This window comes from Meles meles, chromosome 14 (assembly GCF_922984935.1).
Source record: "Meles meles chromosome 14, mMelMel3.1 paternal haplotype, whole genome shotgun sequence".
NCBI lineage: Eukaryota > Metazoa > Chordata > Mammalia > Carnivora > Mustelidae > Meles > Meles meles.
This window is the reverse complement of record NC_060079.1, coordinates 2,382,723-2,402,602: the sequence shown is the minus strand read 5'-3', so window position 1 is coordinate 2,402,602 and position 19,880 is coordinate 2,382,723. Positions and strand designations below refer to the sequence as shown.

Below are 19,880 nucleotides of genomic sequence, written 5' to 3'. Positions count from 1 at the left end.
AGTATATGCCTTAGAAGTAAAAAATGATAAATTACTCCTTTCTATTCTTTCCCAATTTCCTTTATTCTTCAATATTTCACACCCCCCCCCCCCGCCCCGGATAACCAATGTTTCCAAACAGGCCAGGAATATGTAATACCATACCCTGAAACAATTAGGACTTCAGAATTTCCAAAATCTACCATGAATATTTGTATTAGTGCAACTTCATGGACTGAGAATTTGGTTGGACTACAAAGTTTTCTAAGATGTTCACTTTCTATTGGAATTAATTCAGTGATAGTTCCTCGACACCACATTCCATTTTCAATACTGTTGACAAATATTCTTGCACCTAAATAATAAGGAAGACAAATCATTATCAGTGTTTATGGAGAAAAATACCTAATAAGCTCTAATTTATGAACATGTATATTAGTTCCACCACTAAGAAATTTTAATTTATTTCCTGATGACATAGAACATGTCGAGTGCTATGAAAAATATAAAGGTGGTATACTGTGATAGTTCCTATTATATAGGTAGCTGGGGAGGTAAATGCAAAGTTACTAGTCTCTTATTGAGGACTATATTTTATAAACTATAACAAAGATGAATGAGACTATCCTGCAATAAAGAAGCTCAAGAAACGGGGCACCTGTGTGACTCAGTGGGTTAAGCCTCTGCCTTCGGCTCAGGTCATGATATCAGGGTCCTGGGATCAAGTCCCGTATCGGGCTCTCTGCTTAGCAGGGAGCCTGCTTCCCCCTCTTTCTCTGCCTGCCTCTCTGCCTACTTAAAATCTTGCTCCTTCTGTCAAATAAAAAAAAAATCTCAAGAAATGAAAAAAGATAGGCAATTAAATGTACTTACAACAATAAAGATATTCTACCCCATGTATACATACACATACATGTATAGACATATACATGCTGAAATTTGTAAAATCCTTTGGTAGCATAAAGGAAGAAACAATTACCTTCTCTTGATAAAGAGGAATCAAAGTAAAGAAACAATGAAAGGCAATATTTGACATGCCAAAATTAAATTAATACACAGCAGAGTTCAGAGAAGGGGAAGATGAACCAAAGACCTAGCAGCAGAGAGATCAGATGAATTACAAATTAATTCGGGAAAAAAAGGTCAAGGAAGAAAGAGCCCTGAATTTGAATGCTTCCTATGAGCTCAGTGATGTTCTCAGTATTTTATGTTTGAATTTACTTACTCCCACAACAACCCTATGGAGATAGGGCTTCCATCACACAGGTAGGCAAAGAGGTATGAAGAGAATCTAGGCGGTCTTAGAGCCCATCCTCTTAACAACTAAGCTACCTATCAGAGATAAATTGACGGATCTCACCACTCATTATATACAGAGGGATGCTATATAAATCCCTTCTGTATATGCTAATTAAAACAGGATAGCTGAGAGGCACATTAGGGCAGCTTTTTAAGTTCTATGAAAATGTTTATGTGGCCTAAAGATTGTCATCAACCTTTCTCTTATGTTGAAATACCACATAACCAATATTCTGAGTTTTAACTATATGCTATGAGACCATTCTTTTTCACAATAGGTAAGATAAAAGCCTATTGAAGCCATTTGTTCTTTATAATGAAGAGCACAGGTAGAAGGGAACAAGAGGATATCCTCTTTTTTTTTTTTTTTTAAATATTTTATTTATTTGACAGAGAGAAATCACAACTAGGCAGAGAGGCAGGCAGAGAATGAGGAGGAAGCAGGCTCCATGTGAAGCAGAGAGCCCGATGCGGGGCCTGATCCCAGGACCCTGGGATCATGACCTGAGCCAAAGGCAGAGGCTTTAACCCACTGAGCCACCCAGGTGCCCCAAGGATATCCTCTTAAAGCATCTTAAAGTTCTTTCCTTGTCACTTTCTCAAAATATAAATGAGTATTCAAGTCATGTAAATTTATTTACCTGAAACAATAATTATCCTTAATTTAAAACAAAGGATGACTGTGGCTTTTTTGGAACATTTTCTCAATCTAAGTTGAACTCTTTTGGACATGTATTAAATTTTAAGAGAAATATTTGTAGCCATAAATGTTTAATACTATACTTCTCTTTTCTTAGATACTCATAATTTAATGTTCTCTAAAGTTTAAAATTACCATCAGTTTTTGTCAGAAGTGTATGATAAACCTAGTTTTTGGATATTCTGATAAGCCACACAGATGAGCTAAGAGTTAATCACATTCTTAAAGAATGACTATATAACCTTAAACACATAATAATTTTTGGTATTATGTATAGGCATTGATGGCTATTAAGAGAACAGTTTTCTCATCATGTTAATAAATCAAATCATAGTTTTACCTTATTACAGAGTATAATCAAATTTAGTCAATGAGTTATAAAGAAAATACTTGTTATAAAAGCCTAAATTATGGCAAATTACACATACCCTTAGAATTAAGATAGACTGTTTAAGTTTACCAACTACTCTCTGAGTGGCCCTAGGAAATAGACAACACTGTCCTCCTGAACCTCATTTAAGTGCTTAATGACATCCTCAATATTCACATGTGGGACAGCAAGGGACTGTAGTTATACTATAAGGAATCATCTTACGGGCCAGTTTTCCCTGGAGACAAGGAACCTGTGAATGGTTTTATAATTTAAAAAATAACTACTTTCACTCCATAATGATAGTTTTTGTATATACCTTACTAGCAGTCAATATTTACCTAACTTACCTAAATAAAATTACATTATATAATTATAAAACTTTTATTGTTGAAGCACAGATCTGTATTATAAAAGGTCTATGTGGGTTGGCCAAATACTATACATTTAAATGAACTTAATACGTAGCTTTTCATTACCTAGTTCCAAAATGTCTGAAGGATCAAGGTGTAAACTCTTATTGCAAAACTGATTCACCTTCTTTTCCAATACTGTTGCATCTTTAATTTGTGAATATTTCCGGATATAAAAGTGGCAAGGATGTATTACATGGCTTACAAAAACTAGCTCTGGAGAACCTAGATAAGAATATTAAAACCACATTAATAAATCATAGGAAAGAATTCATAAAAATTGAATGCAATATCCTCTAAAAGAATATTAAGTGTCTTGTGTCACTGAAAACTCTAGAATACTTAGGCCCCACAAGAGTCCATACCCAAAATAGTAACCAGACCACTAAAACAAATAGATCCCACTTTTAACATTAAATTCTTTAGCAACCTGAACTGCAAATATTTTACTTGCCAAGTATGTTAAGTGGAATTGCAGTTCATGTGATAATTAGATTCTAAAGTCAAGATATCTGTAACTCTACTGCATTATAACAAAACATCATAATTTATTTATAAACATTTTGGAACTCAGAACTCTATCCATAATAAGTAGGCCTCTTGCATATCACAAAACTCCTATATCATAATAAGTAGGTCTCTTGCATATCACAAAAACTTCCTACTATACCCAAAAAACCAAGAATAAGCCCATAGACACTCTGAATACAAATCTTATCTGGCTAGAGAAGTGAAAAAAATGTCTGTGCAAAGCGAATGTACTGAGCAACATTTAGGGGAAGATGTGTGTGTTTTGGTGGAGGTTACAGGGGTGGTGAGGGTAGAGTAAAAGAGAAAAATATTTGTATATAGCTGTAATGAAGCCAAATGCAGTTACTGAAAATATGTCCAGAATAAATGTTAAAAAAGCAATTAAAAGAACAGAACAGTGTGCATGGTATGCTATGTTTCATGTACAAAAACAGAAAAATTATATATATGTATATGCAAAGAAACTCTGGAAGGGAGGGGGAGACTGAATGAAATGGACAGGTTAGGGGAAAAATTCACAGTATTTTAATATATGATTTTTTAACAATGTAGATGTTTTATTTAGTAAAAATGTTTAAAACACAAATAGGAAGTGTGGAATTAGAGTAAATATAGATGATAAAAACTGAACAAATGGATCATTTTAACTGTCTGATACAGATCAAAAAGAATACCTATATTGAGGATGGAGTAAAGAAATTAATATGTGCAAGTACAGAGGCAGTTGAGAGAAGTGTTACAGATTTCAGAAATATTTTTGCCAGTAACAGCTAAAATTTTTAACATTAAAAGGAAGAAGTTTTAGTTAACAGTAAAATTCATTTAACTCACTGCCTTCACACTACATTAGAGTTACTTTACATAAAGCAAACTCCACAACATCAAGTTCAGAGTTGTTAAAATACTTGCTTTTGATCCAAAAGGGAAAGATGATTTTTTCTGAAAAGGTTTTTTTGGACCTCTAGGTGTTTCCACAAGATAATCTGTGAAGCATGTTTCATCAAAATAGGAAATAAAGGCAACTGTACTAGTTTTATTAGGTTGACAATGGCACACTATTGCTTAAAAAGCTGTACTAGAAGGGGCGGGGGGGGGGGGTTGGAGGTTGGGGAACCAGCTGAGGGTTTTGAAGGGTCAGGGGTGGGAGGTTGGGGGAACAGGTGGTGGGTAATAGGGAGGGCACGTTTTGCATGGAGCACTGGGTGTTGTGCAAAAACAATGAATACTGTTATGCTGAAAAAAAAAAAGTGAAAAAATACAATAAAAATATGTGAAAAACTTATTTGTGGAGCATAACAAATGACATGGAGGACATTGGGAGATGGAGAGGAGAAGGAAGTTGAGGGAAATTGGAAGGGGAGGCGAACCATAAGAGACTATGGACTCTGAAAAACAACCTGAGGGTTTTGAAGGGGCGGGGGTGGGAGGTTGGGGGAACCAGGTGGTGGGTAATAGGGAGGGCACGTATTGCATGGCGCACGGGGTGTTGTGCAAAAACAATGAATACTGTTATGCTGAAAAAATAAATAAATAAAGAGACAGAACTATCAAAAAAAAAAAAATACGTGAAAAAGATTAAAAAAAAAAAAAAGCTGTACTTGAGGGGCACCTGGGTGGCTCAGTCGCTTAAAGCCTCTGCCTTCCGCTCAGGTCATGATCCCAGGGTCCTGGGATCCAGCCCCGCATCGGGCTCTCTGCTCCATGGAGAGCCCGCTTCCTCCTCTCTCTCTGCCTGCCTCTCTGCCTACTTGTGATCTCTGTCAAATAAATAAATAAATCTTAAAAAAAGAAAGAAAGCTGTACCTGAATTGGCAAAACACTGGAATGATAAGACTACTTTTTATCAGTAGATATGGTCATGATAGGTTTCTTAATCACTGAGGTATCAGCAATAATAATACAATGGAAACAACCAAAAATGTGTGCTTTTTTTTTGCATTCAAAAGTTCTGGAGAATCAGCCAATGAAACAGATTGGGAAGTGGGGGGCAGAAGAGACCAAAAAGTGAACTTGAAAATGGTCTGAAAGAAGACTGGTAGTATACTAAATTCACAGTAGTAGTTCATGGGGAGAATACCAGCACTGTAAATCTAATCAAACTATTATGATACATTAAAATGTTACAAAATAGATGCTATTATATTCATGTCAACTTATAACAGACTATCTCTCAGAATGAAGATTTAAGAAAATCCGTTTTTGTTGTTTTTTTAATAAAAAATCTGTTCTTAAATTTAAGGACAAAGCCATGAGATTGCTCTACAAATATTTCTCTTATTTGTATTTTTGTCTTTTATACAGTTCATGTGTGGAACACCAGAAAGTCAAATACCTCAGTTAACCAAATATTAAATTTACATCTCAGAGGTTAGATTATTGCACTAAAAATAAAAAAATTTTCCTAACTTTGGAAAATGTGAAAGTAGGGGTAAGGAACCAACAGATGTTAACTCATAAAGAGGTATAAGATAACAGTAATGTGTTTTTGTTGAGTACAGGGACTAATTTGTTTCTAATTACAGACACATGTTTCCTTGCTTTTGAATTTTCACTCACTTTCCAGGTTTTCTTCAATAATTTCTTCAATTATCACATCTGGGCTAGATCCTATTTGAGGCAGAACTGCAATGGTTTTAGGGGATGGTGTTGCAATAATCTCTTTCTCTGGCTGGAAGTCTTTTGCTTCTAAATGCACATCACTGGCTTCCCGATGCAAAAAAGGTGATGACGTTTCATTACTTAGAATAGACATGTCAACCTTTTTCTTTTCTTGAAATGGGTATGTATCATGACAAGAAAATTCCTTTTTATGATTGTATTTCTTTTGAACATTCTGTCCCATTTCATTTTCTTGGGGATCACATCTGTTTAAAAAATAGAAGGTATTAAGGAGGGCACTTTTGATAAGCATTTGGTACTGTATGTAAGTGACGAATCACTAAATTCTACACCAGAACCCGATAGTACACTGCCATTTAACTGGAATTTAAATAAAAATTTGGAGAAAAAAAAATAGATAAGCATATGGCTACTTTAAGTTGTTTCATAAATTTTTTATATCTACCTTCAAGCCATTTCCTTCCCACATGACAGTTAATATTGCGAGACATATAAAGAGCTAAAGTTTTGTATAGGTGTCTCAGAAGTATTTTTTAAATAGCTTTATATTTTTTAAAGATTTGTTTATTTGAGAAAAAGAGAGAGAGAGAGAGAGAGAGAGAGAGAATGAGCAGGAGGGACAGAGGGAGAATGAGAGAGACTCTCAAGCAGACTTCATGCTGAATGTGGAGCCCAACATGTGGCTTGATCTCAGGACCCTGAGATCATGACCTGAGCCAAAACCAAGAGTTGGACACTCATCTGGGACTGTGCCACCCAAGTGCTCCAAATAGTTTTATGGATGTGTAATTTACACAGCATAAAATTCAGTTATTTTTACTAAATTTACAGTTGTGCAGCCATCACTACAATCTAATTTTAGAACATTTCCGTTACCCAGAAAGAAACTTTTGCTCATTCTCAGCCCTAAGCAAGCCTAAGGGTTTTAAAAGGTCAACAAGAGGTATAATCAATGAGAAGCTGAAGAAACATGATATAGTCATGACACAATCTTCTAGTCCTAAAGAACAGTGGATATAAATTTTCAAAAGAAATCATTTTGATTTGGCTTAGCTGTTTGATTTTAAATTACTTCTTTTTTAATTTACTGGCCTAAAAATAAAGTATAGGAAACAGTAAAGGGTATAATCCTGAGCAATCACCTGGCCTAAAAATCGCCATTAGTCTGAATCCTTTGGGTATTATTCAATAGCCATTAACCCACAGTTAATTTATGTGGTTTACTTCATTTTTTTTTTTAATCTTCTTCACATATCCACACAGATTTAGGCTATCCATCTACAAGTACAGAAATTCTATCAAAGAAATGAGACTAAGTCTCAAAAAGCTTGTCTTTTAATTAACCCATTATGGATTTAGCTTCATCGCAGATCATCATTTAAGAAGCATTTTAGAAGTAAGAACCAACAAAGCCAATTAGATTCAGCAATGATGCAAATTATTGGTCTCTTCCAAAAAAAATGTATGCTTTGAACATAAGTAAAATACATGCTGAATTCAAACACCTTATGAGGATACATATATGTACCTGATTTTGCAAACTAGATGTTTCTTTTTATAACAATTTTAATTTGACCGGGGACATTTAATACTGTCAGCCGACTCCAGTGTCATAAACTCCACTGACTTCTAGAACACCACTTTCTCCTGTTTGTTTTTCAACCTCTGCCTATTCCTTCTCAGTTTTGTTTTGTTTTGCAGGTTGCTCTTTCTTGGTCTTAAAATTTAATATTTTTCCAGGGCACTGTCATTGATTTACGTCAATACCTGTTCTTACTGGGAAAATCTGTTGTTTAATTACCACCTGTAATAAGTAGAAGCAGATTGTAATGATACATTCCCTTAGAACTAGGAAAAAATTTAAGACTACTCTGAATTAACTTTAAATCAAGACAAGATCAATGCAGAGTCTTAAAGGGAAAGAATAGCTTTTGACATTAAAAATATTCAATAGTAATCATTCATGTTATTAAAATATCTAAAAGACTGTATGCATTGGGAAGGCTGAGGATTATCCATGGAAGTGCAAAAGTCAAGTCACAAAGACAAATATGGCACAGGGCTCCATATCTGGGGAAAAATGACTTGAGCCAAAGGACTGGTACTCTAGTGCTCTGGCAAGGACTTTCCCCTGGTAGTAAAAAGCATACTAGGAATGTACTTTCTAGGCCTAATGCTATTAAGCTATTTGATTAACCTTATTTCCTTTATTGTAAACAACACTGCAAACAAAGCAATTTCTCATAATGTGACTTCTTAGGCCTGTTTAGATACTGGAAAAGAATGCCAACACAAGTATTCCAGTCCATGTGGCAATTATATTTGCCTGTAAGTTAATAGTCTGGCGTTCTATCTAAACTGGAATCCTGGTGTTCAGTTTTGTAAACTTGGCTTATAGGAGTTTACCTGGGTTGCAGCATATCTCTTCATGTCTGTTTCTGACTTTTAAGACTGTGGACGAAACTCATAATAACTGTGGATGCTTCCTGGGGATGATTTCCCCTGGAGACGTACCACCTACAACGTGAATGAACTTACTTTCTTTTTGGGGGTTTCTAAACCATCTATATTCTGACTACTCCTAAACCCAGAATAAGTATAAGACCTCCTCTTCAGTTTTAGTCCATACAGCTAATTGCTCTCTGTAGATTTCTCCCCAGATGTCTGGTAAACAACAATAACTCAACATGTCCACTATTTCTCCACTCCTAAATTTTCTCCTTACATTCCCAATTTTGGTAAATAATACCATAATTAATCAACTTAACCACCAAAGCCAGACCTGTAAATCATTGAGGATGCTTCCTTTTTCCTCATTCATAATCCTCAATTAATAAGCTTTATCAATTTTCCCTATTGAGCATTTGTTGTATCTATTGCTCTCCTGTGCTATTACCTATGTTTGGTTTCTCATCATTTACTGAGACTATTGACACAACAGCCCAACTAATCCTTCAGGCTCTAGTCTCATACTCTTCCAAATAATCCTCTAAATGGCCACCAGAGTTATCTTTTTAAAATGTAATCTAATTATTTTTATTTTCATGTTGAAAATCTTTTAGTGGTTTCTACTGTCTACAGCTGTACTGTCTAATACAACTTTCTGCAATAGTGAAAATGAGGGGCACTGTCTAATATGGTAGCTAAAAACCATATGTAGATACTGAACACTTTGAATGTGGCTAGTGCAACTGAAGAATCCAATTTTTCCTTTTTTTTAAAAGTAATCTCTATACCGAAATTAAGGAGTCAATCCCATTTACAATTGCACCAAAACTATAAGATACTTAGGAATAAACCTAACCAAAGAGGCTAAGAATCTATATACAGAAAACTATAAAGTACTCATGAAAGAAACTGAGGAAGACACAAAGAAATGGAAAAATGTTCCATGCTCCTGGATTGGAAGAATCGATATTGTGAAAATGTCCGTGCTACTTAAAGCAATCTACACATTTAATGCAATCCCTATCAAAATACCATCCATTTTTTTCAAAGAAATGGAACAAATAATCCTCAAATTTATATGGAACCAGAAGAGACCTCGAATTGCCAAAGGAATATTGAAAAAGAAAGCCAAGGTTGGTGGCATCACAATTCCGGACTTTAAGCTCTATTACAAAGCTGACATCATCAAGACAGCATGGTACTGGCACAAAAACAGACACATAGATCAATGGAACGGAATAGAGAGCCCAGAAATAGACCCTCAACTCTATGGTCAACTAATCTTCGACAAAGCAGGAAAGAATGTCCAATGGAAAAAAGACAGCCTCTTCAATAAATGGTGCTGGGAAAATTGGACAGCCACATGCAGAAAAATGAAATTGGACCACTTCCTTAAACCATACACGAAAATAGACTCAAAATGGATGAAGGACCTCAATGTGAGAAAGGAATCCATCAAAATCCTTGAGGAGAATGCAGGCAGCAACCTCTTCGACCTCAGCCGCAGCAACATCTTCCTAGGAACATCGCCAAAGGCAAGGGAAGCAAGGGCAAAAATGAACTATTGGGATTTCATCAAGATCAAAAGCTTTTGCACAGCAAAGGAAACAGTTAACAAAACCAAAAGACAACTGACAGAATGGGAGAAGATATTTGCAAACGACATATCAGATAAAGGGCTAGTGTCCAAAATCTATAAGGAACTTAGCAAACTCAACACCCAAAGAACAAACAATCCAATCAAGAAATGGGCAGAGGACATGAACAGACATTTCTGCAAAGAAGACATCCAGATGGCCAACAGACACATGAAAAAGTGCTCCACGTCACTCGGCATCAGGGAAATACAAATCAAAACCACAATGAGATATCACCTCACAGCAGCCAGAATGGCTAAAATTAACAAGTCAGGAAATGACAGATGCTGGCGAGGATGCGGAGAAAGGGGAACCCTCCTCCACTGTTGGTGGGAATGCAAGCTGGTGCAACCACTCTGGAAAACAGCATGGAGGTTCTTCAAAATGTTGAAAATAGAACTACCCTATGACCCAGCAATTGCACTACTGGGTATTTACCCTAAAGATACAAACGCAGTGATCCGAAGGGGCACGTGTACCCAAATGTTTATAGCAGCAATGTCCACAATAGCCAAACTATGGAAAGAACCTAGATGTCCATCAACAGATGAATGGATAAAGAAGATGTGGTATATATACACAATGGAATACTATGCAGCCATCAAAAGAAATGAAATCTTGCCATTTGCGATGACGTGGATGGAACTAGAGGATATCATGCTTAGTGAAATAAGTCAATCAGAGAAAGACAACTATCATATGATCTCCCTGATATGAGGATGTGGAGATGCAACATGGGGGGTTAGGGGGATAGGAGAAGAATAAATGAAACAAGATGGGATTGGGAGGGAGACAAACCATAAATGACTCTTAATCCCACAAAACAAACTGGGGGTTGCTGGAGGGAGGTGGGGTTGGGAGAGGCGGAGGGGGTTATGGACATTGGGGAGGGTATGTGCTATCGTGAGTGCTGTCAAGTGTGTAAACCTGGTGATTCACAGACCTGTACCCCTGGGGATAAAAATACATTATATGTTTATTAAAAAAAAAAGAAAGAAAGAAAAGAAAGGATGAATACCCAACTTTTGTTGCAACATGGACAGGACTGGAAGTGATTATGCTGAGTGAAATAAGTCAAGCAGAGAGAGTCAAGTATCATATGGTTTCACTTGTTTGTGGAGCGTAACAAATGACATGGAGGACATTGGGAGATGGAGAGGAGAAGGAAGTTGAGGGAAATTGGAAGGGGAGGCGAACCATAAGAGACTATGGACTCTGAAAAACAACCTGAGGGTTTTGAAGGGGCGGGGGTGGGAGGTTGGGGGAACCAGGTGGTGGGTAATGAGAGGACACGTATTGCATGGAGCACTGGGTGTTGTGCAAAAACAATGAATACTGTTATGCTGAAAAAAATAAATAAATTTAAAAAAAAAGAAAAAAAGAATGCTATTTTTTTTTTGGTTTTTAATTTATTTATTTGTATTTATATGTATCTTTTGCCAAGTGGAATTATATAAGCAATTCCCTGAACATAGGACATTATCTCACTGCCTCCATTTTGGCCTCCTTTCTAATTGCTACTCATTTTTCATAGATAAAATAAAATTCTCCTTTTTCCAAGTGTCCTGTTATCCCCAAAGGAATTGACTGTTCACTTCTTTTGCATCTCCACTAAATTCTGCATATATTACCATCATAGCAATTATTCACTTTATTGTTTACATGTCATCCTCTACTTACTGTAACTTCTCTGACATATATCTCAGTGTTTATGATAATGGTTCCTAGCACAAAAACCAGTGTTCAATGTGGCTGAATGAATGAATCTCAAAGATAACTTTCACACATATATCATTTAATACTGACCCCTTCTAGGTCTTTTCACTCTTAAATTAATTAGAATTTAACTGATAGAAACCTTTCCCCTTTATTTTATAGTATTTGAAATCACACATACTATACACTACACATCAATTTTTCTCTTACACCTTCTCAGAAATTAACGACACATTGCCATTTTTTAAAGATTTATTTATTTATTTGAGAGGGAGGGAGTGCGTGTGCAGAGAGAATCTTAAGCAGACTCCACCCTGAGTGTAGAACCCAGTTTGGGGCTTAATTCTGCAATCCTGAGATCAGGACCTGAGCCAAAACCATGAGCTGGATGCTTAATCCACTGTGTCACCTAAGCACCCGCATGTCGCCATTATTATACTTACTTTGTTAAGTCCTCAAATTCAATTTTTCCCATATTGTTGAACAAACAGATAATCTCATTGCAATTCATATTCAACCTAAAATAAAACATTAGCATATAAGTAAATATTCTAATACCAGTGTATTACTTTCTCTAAATAAAAGTCAGTTGCTAACATTAAAAACTCGAAAAGAACATTTTAAATGCTCTAATATAACTTCATTACTTTCTCTAAAAGTCAGTTGCTGACATTAAAAAACCTCAAGACAACATATTTTTCTAATTTATCATAAATTACTCTTATTTTACATATTTGCTAATTTGGGAAACATCTGTGACACAAATTTTCAATTTATAATTGCTTGCTATTTAATACATTTAGGCTCTAACACATTTTTATATTTAACCTTTAGGTTCTCCTGAATTATAATTTACTTACTTGGGAGAGTTCCTCAGTTTTAGAGAACTAACTTGTAACAATTCACTCTCAAATGTTAATTTCAAAGTATGGATAATCTAGAATCAAAAGAGAAGTGTTACTCAGAGGTGAATTTTAAAAATAAATATTACTGACACAAAGATTTTACAAGGAAAACTATAGCCTTTAAGCACCTCACTAATGTGTTTAAGATTTAATTTTAGGCACCCAAAGGAATGGATGCAAGCAAGTGTTTAAGATTTTTCCCCTAAAGAAATTTAAAATCTTTTAGAGATATAAATTAACAGATAACAACAAAAGATACTAGTTAACAAATGGCATATAGCTACATAAGCAGAGAAAATTCTGATCATACTCACTTTGCATCCACATTGCTATCCTCCAAAGTCTTTTTGCCTTATCTTCTTGATAAATCTAACTAGGGTGAATAACAAATCCTTTTTTCTTAAGATTTTATTTATTTGTTAGAGAGATTGCACATGTGCACATGCATAAGCAGGGAAAGCAGCAGGCAGAGGGAGAAGCAGGCTCCCTGCTGAGCAAGGAGGCCAATGTGGGCTCAGTTCTAGGACCGTGGAATCATGACCTGAGCCAAAGGCAGACATTGAACTGACTAAGCCACCCAGTGTCCCAGGTGAATACCAAATCTTACAGTTTTTTACACCTCCTAATAGCTCATTTGTAATACACAGGAAATGACTGTTTTTAGAACCATGGCTAGAGAGAGGTCTGACCAAGTTAAGATGATGGCAAATTCCTCTCCTTTCACTTAGAGACTTTGGAGGCAGATAAACAAATGCCTTCTATTTTATAATTCAATTCATCCCAAACACCTGATTATCTTTGGGAAAATGTCACGAGGAATCAAAGATTATAGAACAGGATCTATATCCCAAAGGAGCAAGGTAGAAACAGAAAAAAAGATGGTTAATCCTGTTTTGCCAAACGATCTCATCAGAAAACATGTTTTTGTTTTTGCCCACCTGTGCTCCCTCGGCATACTATTAGATGATAGATAGTGGAAGCACCCTGACTCTTGACCTGCACATTTAGGGAGGCAGGAAGGAAAGGAAAAAAAACCCTGAATGAGAACTTGAATTAAGTTTTTAAGTCAAGAATTGGCAGTCATATCTAAGTTGCTTATGAAAAAAGAGAATCCCATTTAGTTTTCTGCCCTTACATGCTCTCATTTTTTATTCAAATGTTCTAGGAACATTAATTTCCAACTCAATGTCACCCTACTTGCTTTCAGATCATGTGTTATAAAGACCTTATTACTGCGCCATTTCTCTAACTGGTAAATAACAGTAAAAGGCTAAACAAATTTATTAATATTTATCTTAGAATTCAAACTCTAAGAATTCTAAATTGAGGCCAAGGGAAGTTAGGATAATCTAAAAATAAATGCTTATGAAGTCTTAAATATCATATTCCAAAGCATGTCAAGTAATATACCTCAGAAATAAATTCATATTATGGTCAAAATTACCTGATTGAGGTCACAATAAGTCCTTAAAGAAGGTGCTGATTTTAACTCTCTTGCTATCTTCATAGCTGCAGCCAAATCATTTTTTTTGTCTTCAATGTAGCTTTTAGCCATTATTACATTTGAAAGATAATCATCTGTATTTCTTACTACTTCTTCACACAGGTTCTTCTTCCTTCATATAAGACCCCAAAATTGTATTACAGAATTTCATAAATGCTCATATGAAAGTGAGTTTATAAGGAACTGAGTGATATCAAAAGGATAAATTTCACTAGTTTATGAACATGGTTAAAAGAGGTATTCAATTCAACTGAAACATTATAATTGAAAACTATGTATGCATAACTAGAGAAAAAGTAGAAGGATATTATATCACAGATACAGCTGTCACAGAACTATAGAAGACATACCCTAGATGATCCCACCTAAAAGAGAAATCCTATGTTGTAATTACTTGTGCCGTTTCAAAAACAATTTTTATTCATTTCCCACAAAGATACACCTGCACATTTTAAAATTTCCACCAGTTGATATAAATTACATAAAAATAAAATGAGATTTTAAAATAAGACTTCACCAAACCAGAACACAAGTGTCGATTAACTACAATCTTCAAAGTAATCACTTAGAATGTCAATTAATGATTCCTCCATTATTTGTACCTCATTACTCAAAATCTTTTCTAGACCTATGATGGAATTACATTATTATGGCAATTAAAAAATTTTGTACCAAATATTGTAGTGTGTAATTTTCTCCTTTTATTACCAAACAAATGACTATTATTTCCTCAAAATCAAATCTGGCCCCCAAAAAAGGAGCATTTGCCACACTTAAGAGTAACAAGAATGTGATATAGACTCTGAAGGTGAAGAGGTATTCCAAAAACCATTTTGGTAATTGTATAAATAATCTGAAAATCATTTCTTTAGGGAAGAAAAACAGTTATTTTGGTAAGTTCTAGTATGGTTTCTAAAAACTCATGGCTAGGATTGATATTAGCAAAACAGCAGACTAGGTAACTCTAAGGCCTTATTACCCAGTGGAGATGTCAAAAAACAAACACAAACCCTAAGCAAAAACTGGTTAAAATAGTCTCCTAGAAACTCTGGAAAATAAACAAAAGGTATACAGCAACCAAGCAAATGCCCAATCAAGAAAAAGGCATATTCAAAACAGTAGGAAATTCCATGGTGTTTTTACTTGTTCTTGCCCAGCCCTCTCCTCAGCATGGTGTAGTCTTGGTCTAGCGGTAGCAGCACAGTTCCTAATTCCTTCCATCAAATCCAAGGGGCATAGTAGACTTCATCTGTAATGTTCTAACTTGTTTATGGAATGTCTGAGGAACTAATCTGTTTCACCTAACTTGGAGCTGAGGCAGTAAAGAGCAACAGGCAGTACTTGGGAAGGTTGTAGGAAGACTAAGAGCTATAGATTCCTGAGCAAGAAATTATAGGTAAAGACATATACTATGCCATCTGGGGCTTGCAAATTCTGGGGTGACACTCTTTGAGATATGAATACATTTAAAAGCAGCTGTGTATATAAAGGAATAAAAAAAATCATACTCAGGCCCAAGCAAGATGCATGCTCAGAAAAGACCTGAGAACACATTAAGCCTCTACCTGAGGCTGATTCTAAGGCTCAGAGCATGCTCACTCAGTGAAGGACTACTCCTGCAGAGAACAAGTTTGCAATGACTAGAAGAGGTGGCTGTGTTTTCAGATGCCCAATTTTCAACAAAATTGTTGAAGGGTGTATAAAGGGTGTATAAAGACATGGGAAAATACGATCCATTCAAAGGGAAAAAACAGAGTGACAGAAACCATTCCTGAAGAAGCAGAGACATAGGACTTATTAAAGACTTTAAAACAATAGTTTTAAATATGCTCAAAGAGCTAAAGGAAAATATTCACAAAGAACCTAGAGGAAATCAGGAAAAAATGAAAGACAAAATGTGAATATCAATAAAGAGACAGAAATTATAAAAAGGAAACAAATTCTCAAAAGTACAATAACTAAAGTAAAAAATTCACTAGAGGGATTCAACTGCAGATCTGGGCAGGAATAAGAAAGAATTAGCAAACCTGAAGATAGGACAACTGAAATTATAGAGTTTGAGGAACAGAAAGAAGAAAATAATGAAGAGAAGTAAAAAGAATCCAAGAGACTTAAAGGATTCTCTCAAGAAAAGCAACATATGCATTACATGAGTCCCAAAAGCAGGAGAGGAAGAAAAAGGTGCAGAGAAATTATTTGGAGACATGATCGCTAAAGACTTCCAAAATTAGATAAAATACATAAACTGACAAGTTCAAGAAACCAAAGATATAAATGTAGAAGAGACACAATATAATCAAACCGTTGGAAGACAAATAGAGAATCCTGAAAGCATTAAGAGAAATGCAATTTGTCACACACAAGGAATCCTCAGTAAGATTATCAGCCAATTTCTCAGCAGAAACCTTGGAGGCCAGGAGGTGATGGGATGACATATTGAAAGTGTGGAGGGGTGCCTGGATGGCTCAGTTAGTTCAGCACCCAACTCTTGATTTCAGTTCAGATCATGATCTTGGGGTCATGAGATCGAGCCCCATTTTGGGCTCTGCACTGGGTGTGGAGCCCACTTAGAATTATCCCTCTCCCACTCTTGCTGTCCCTTCCCTGAACTCTTTCTAAAAAAAAAAAAAAGTGTTGATAGGAAAAGCCTGCCAACTGAGACTTCTATAACTAGCAAAACTGTCCTTTAAAAGGTAAGGGAAAAGTTAAAATATTCCCAGCTAAAGAAAAGCATAGGGAGTTCAGGATCGATATACTTGTCTTCTAAGAAAGGCTAAACAAAGCTCTTCAGGTTAAAATAAAATGAGGAGAGACAGCAACTTGTACTTGGTAAAGGTAAATACACAGGCAAATATAAAATCTAGTATTATTTATATTTGACTTTATCAAATATAAAATCTAGTTTTGGCTTATAACTCCACATTTATTTTTTACAAGATTTAAAAGACAAATACATAAAATGACTAAAATCTATGTTAATGGGTAATGATGTATGAAGACGTAACTATGAAATGAAACAGAGGGGAAGTAGATGTAAAGGAGTTTTTACCTACAATTCAGTTAAGCTGATATCAATTCAAAATAGATCGTTATAGCTTTAATATGTTACATGTAATCCCCATGGTAACTACAATGTAACTATAGAATATGCAAAAAAATTAGAAGGGAATCAAAATATGTCACTACAAGTGACAAGTAAGTAAAAGTAAAGAGAAGAAGGTAGTAATAGAGGAAGTGAATGATAAAAGGCTTTAAAACATACTGAAAACAACATGACGAAAGTCCTTTATTGATAATTAACTTAAAAGTAAATGGATTACACTTCAGAATCAAAAGGCACAGAGTGGAGGACTAGAGTTCAAAAAATGGCAACATATTTAGGTCTACAAGATACTCATTTTAGATCTATAGATATATGTAGAATGAAGGTGAAAAGATGAAAAAAGGCATTCTCTATAAAGAGTAATCAAAAGAGAACTATGCTAATATTAGACAAAATAAACTAAGTCAAAAACTGTTACAAGATGGGGCGCCTGGGTGGCTCAGTGGGTTAAGCCTCTGCCTTCAGCTCAGGTCATGGTCTCAGGGTACTGGGATCGAGCCCCGCATGGGGCTCTCTGCTGTTGGGGAGCCTGCTTCCCCCTCTCTCTCTGACTACTTGTAATCTCTCTCTCTCTCAAATAAATAAAATCTTTAAAAGAAAAACTGTTACAAGAGAAAAAGGACATTATATATTAACAGAACATCAAGAATATACAATTATAACACATGTATGCACCAAATACAAGAGCTCTAAAATACATGACACAAATATTGACAATATCTAAGGGAGAAATAACACTACAATAATAGGTGAGACCTCAATATCCTACTTCCTACTTCAGATAACAAATGGGAAAAACATATAGAATATCAATAAAAAGTAGACCACTTAACATCACAGATCAACTGCAGCTAACTGACATAAAGAGAAAAATCCACCCAACAACAGAGAATACACACTTCTCTTAACCATACGTGGAATATCCTCCAGGTTAGATCATATGTTAGGTCAAAAATCAAGTCTTTTAAAAACCCAACTTAAAAACCGAAAGCATATAAAGCATCTTTTCTGGTCACAATGGAAAGAAACTAGAAAACATTAAGAGAAGGAAATGAAAAATATGTGGAAATTAAATAATGTACTCCTAAACACAAAGAGGTTAAACAAAAAATAACAGTAGGAAAATATCTTGAGACAAATGAAAAACAAAATTTTAAAAACTGAAATGGGAGAGGAGTTAAGATGGCAGAGGAGTAGGGGACACTTAGTTTCTCTATTTCCTTAAATATAGCTAGACAACTATTGAATCATTCTGAACACATGTGAAATTAATCAGAGATCTGAGAAAAGAAAGGCTGCAATTCTATAAATAGAAAAGCGACCACTTTCTGGAAGGTGCAGAGACTTGAATACGGGGTAATATACTGCAGGATATGGCGGAGGGGAGGGAGACAACTTAAGGAGGCTATTCCGAAATATTATAAGCAGTGGAGCACAAAATTAGAACTTACATCCCTGGCTCAAAGATGCTCAGGTAACAAAGTGGAGCAGAATCCCAGGTGGAACAGCATTGTCTCAGGATCCCTGGGATCCCAAGAAGAATGAGGGTGCCTGAGCATGGCAGCGATCCCAAGCATAGGAACAGGGAAGGCAGCTGAAAACAGTTGAGGTACCAGTTTTCTGCTCTGTTTTGCCATAAACTCTGACCCACTGCACAGTTCTGCTACCGCTTTCCTGGCAGGATTCTAGCAAAAGGCAGAAGAGTGGTGAGACACCCCCCCACCCACACACACACAGCAGAAACAGTGTGGGTTCACAACATAGGTGTCCAGAAAATTTGAATTTTGAAACTCAGTTACATGTCTGAGATAAAAATGTTCAAAGGCCAGAGGAACACAGAGTTCTGCTGAAAGTAAGGAGGACAAGAGTAACTGACTGCTTTTCTGTGAGAGCTCACTGAAAAGTGAAGAGCATGAACTTTCAGCTCCAGGGCTAGAGACTGGGGTGCCGCCATTTTCATCCCACCACTCAGTATTGAAAGCCTTCAGGGAGCAAAATAGCACCACATAGTGGAATCTGGAGCCACTTACACTGTACCTGGCCCCTTGACAAGTCAGGAGCATTTCGACTAGGGCAAGGGCATCTGAGAATCCATGCAATGGGCCTCTCTTACAGAAGACCAGATGGGACAAATGGCCTGCACCAAGTTTACTGACCATAGAGGGGTGAAAAGCTCTTGAGGAAAACAGTATGTAACATCCATGGGTTTTTTGTTTTTTTAAGTCTTTCATTATTTTTTTCAGTTATTTTCTTATTTTTCAATTCTATTTTTTTAAAATGTTTATATATACATTATATATAATTTTTTCATTTTTTTCTTTCATTGTATATTATTGTATGCATATACAGAAGTTTAAAAAAATAGGAAAATTTCTCTTATTTTGGGATCAAGTTTCTTTAAACATGCAGACCAAAACACACTGAACATCTAATTTTTGGGGGGGCAGGGGGGTGGTTCTTGCTTTTTTCTTGTTTTGTATTTTTTTTTCTTTTCTGTTGTCATTGTTATTGTCTTTTCTCTTTCTTCTGTTCTTTTTCTGGACAAAATGATGACATGGAGACATTCACTCCAAAAGATAGAACAGGATGTAGTATTCACTGCCAGGGATTTAACATGGATATAAGTAAGATATCTGAACTAGAGCTTAAAGCAACA

The 19,880-nt window shown here is 35.7% G+C and overlaps 1 protein-coding gene across 2 annotated transcripts in view; it reads right to left on the bottom strand.

The window, feature by feature from the left end:
- RNF17 (ring finger protein 17) overlaps positions 1 to 19,880 on the bottom strand; it is a 159,041-nt gene that overhangs the window by 110,189 nt on the left and 28,972 nt on the right. For both annotated transcript variants that reach the window (XM_045978212.1, XM_045978213.1), the window contains 6 exons: positions 14,062 to 14,233; positions 12,573 to 12,649; positions 12,156 to 12,230; positions 5,849 to 6,156; positions 2,828 to 2,986; positions 145 to 334 (listed from right to left, as the gene is read on the bottom strand). In XM_045978212.1, the coding sequence (XP_045834168.1) occupies positions 145 to 334; positions 2,828 to 2,986; positions 5,849 to 6,156; positions 12,156 to 12,230; positions 12,573 to 12,649; positions 14,062 to 14,233 (981 nt within the window). The remainder of the gene's footprint in view (positions 1 to 144; positions 335 to 2,827; positions 2,987 to 5,848; positions 6,157 to 12,155; positions 12,231 to 12,572; positions 12,650 to 14,061; positions 14,234 to 19,880) is intronic.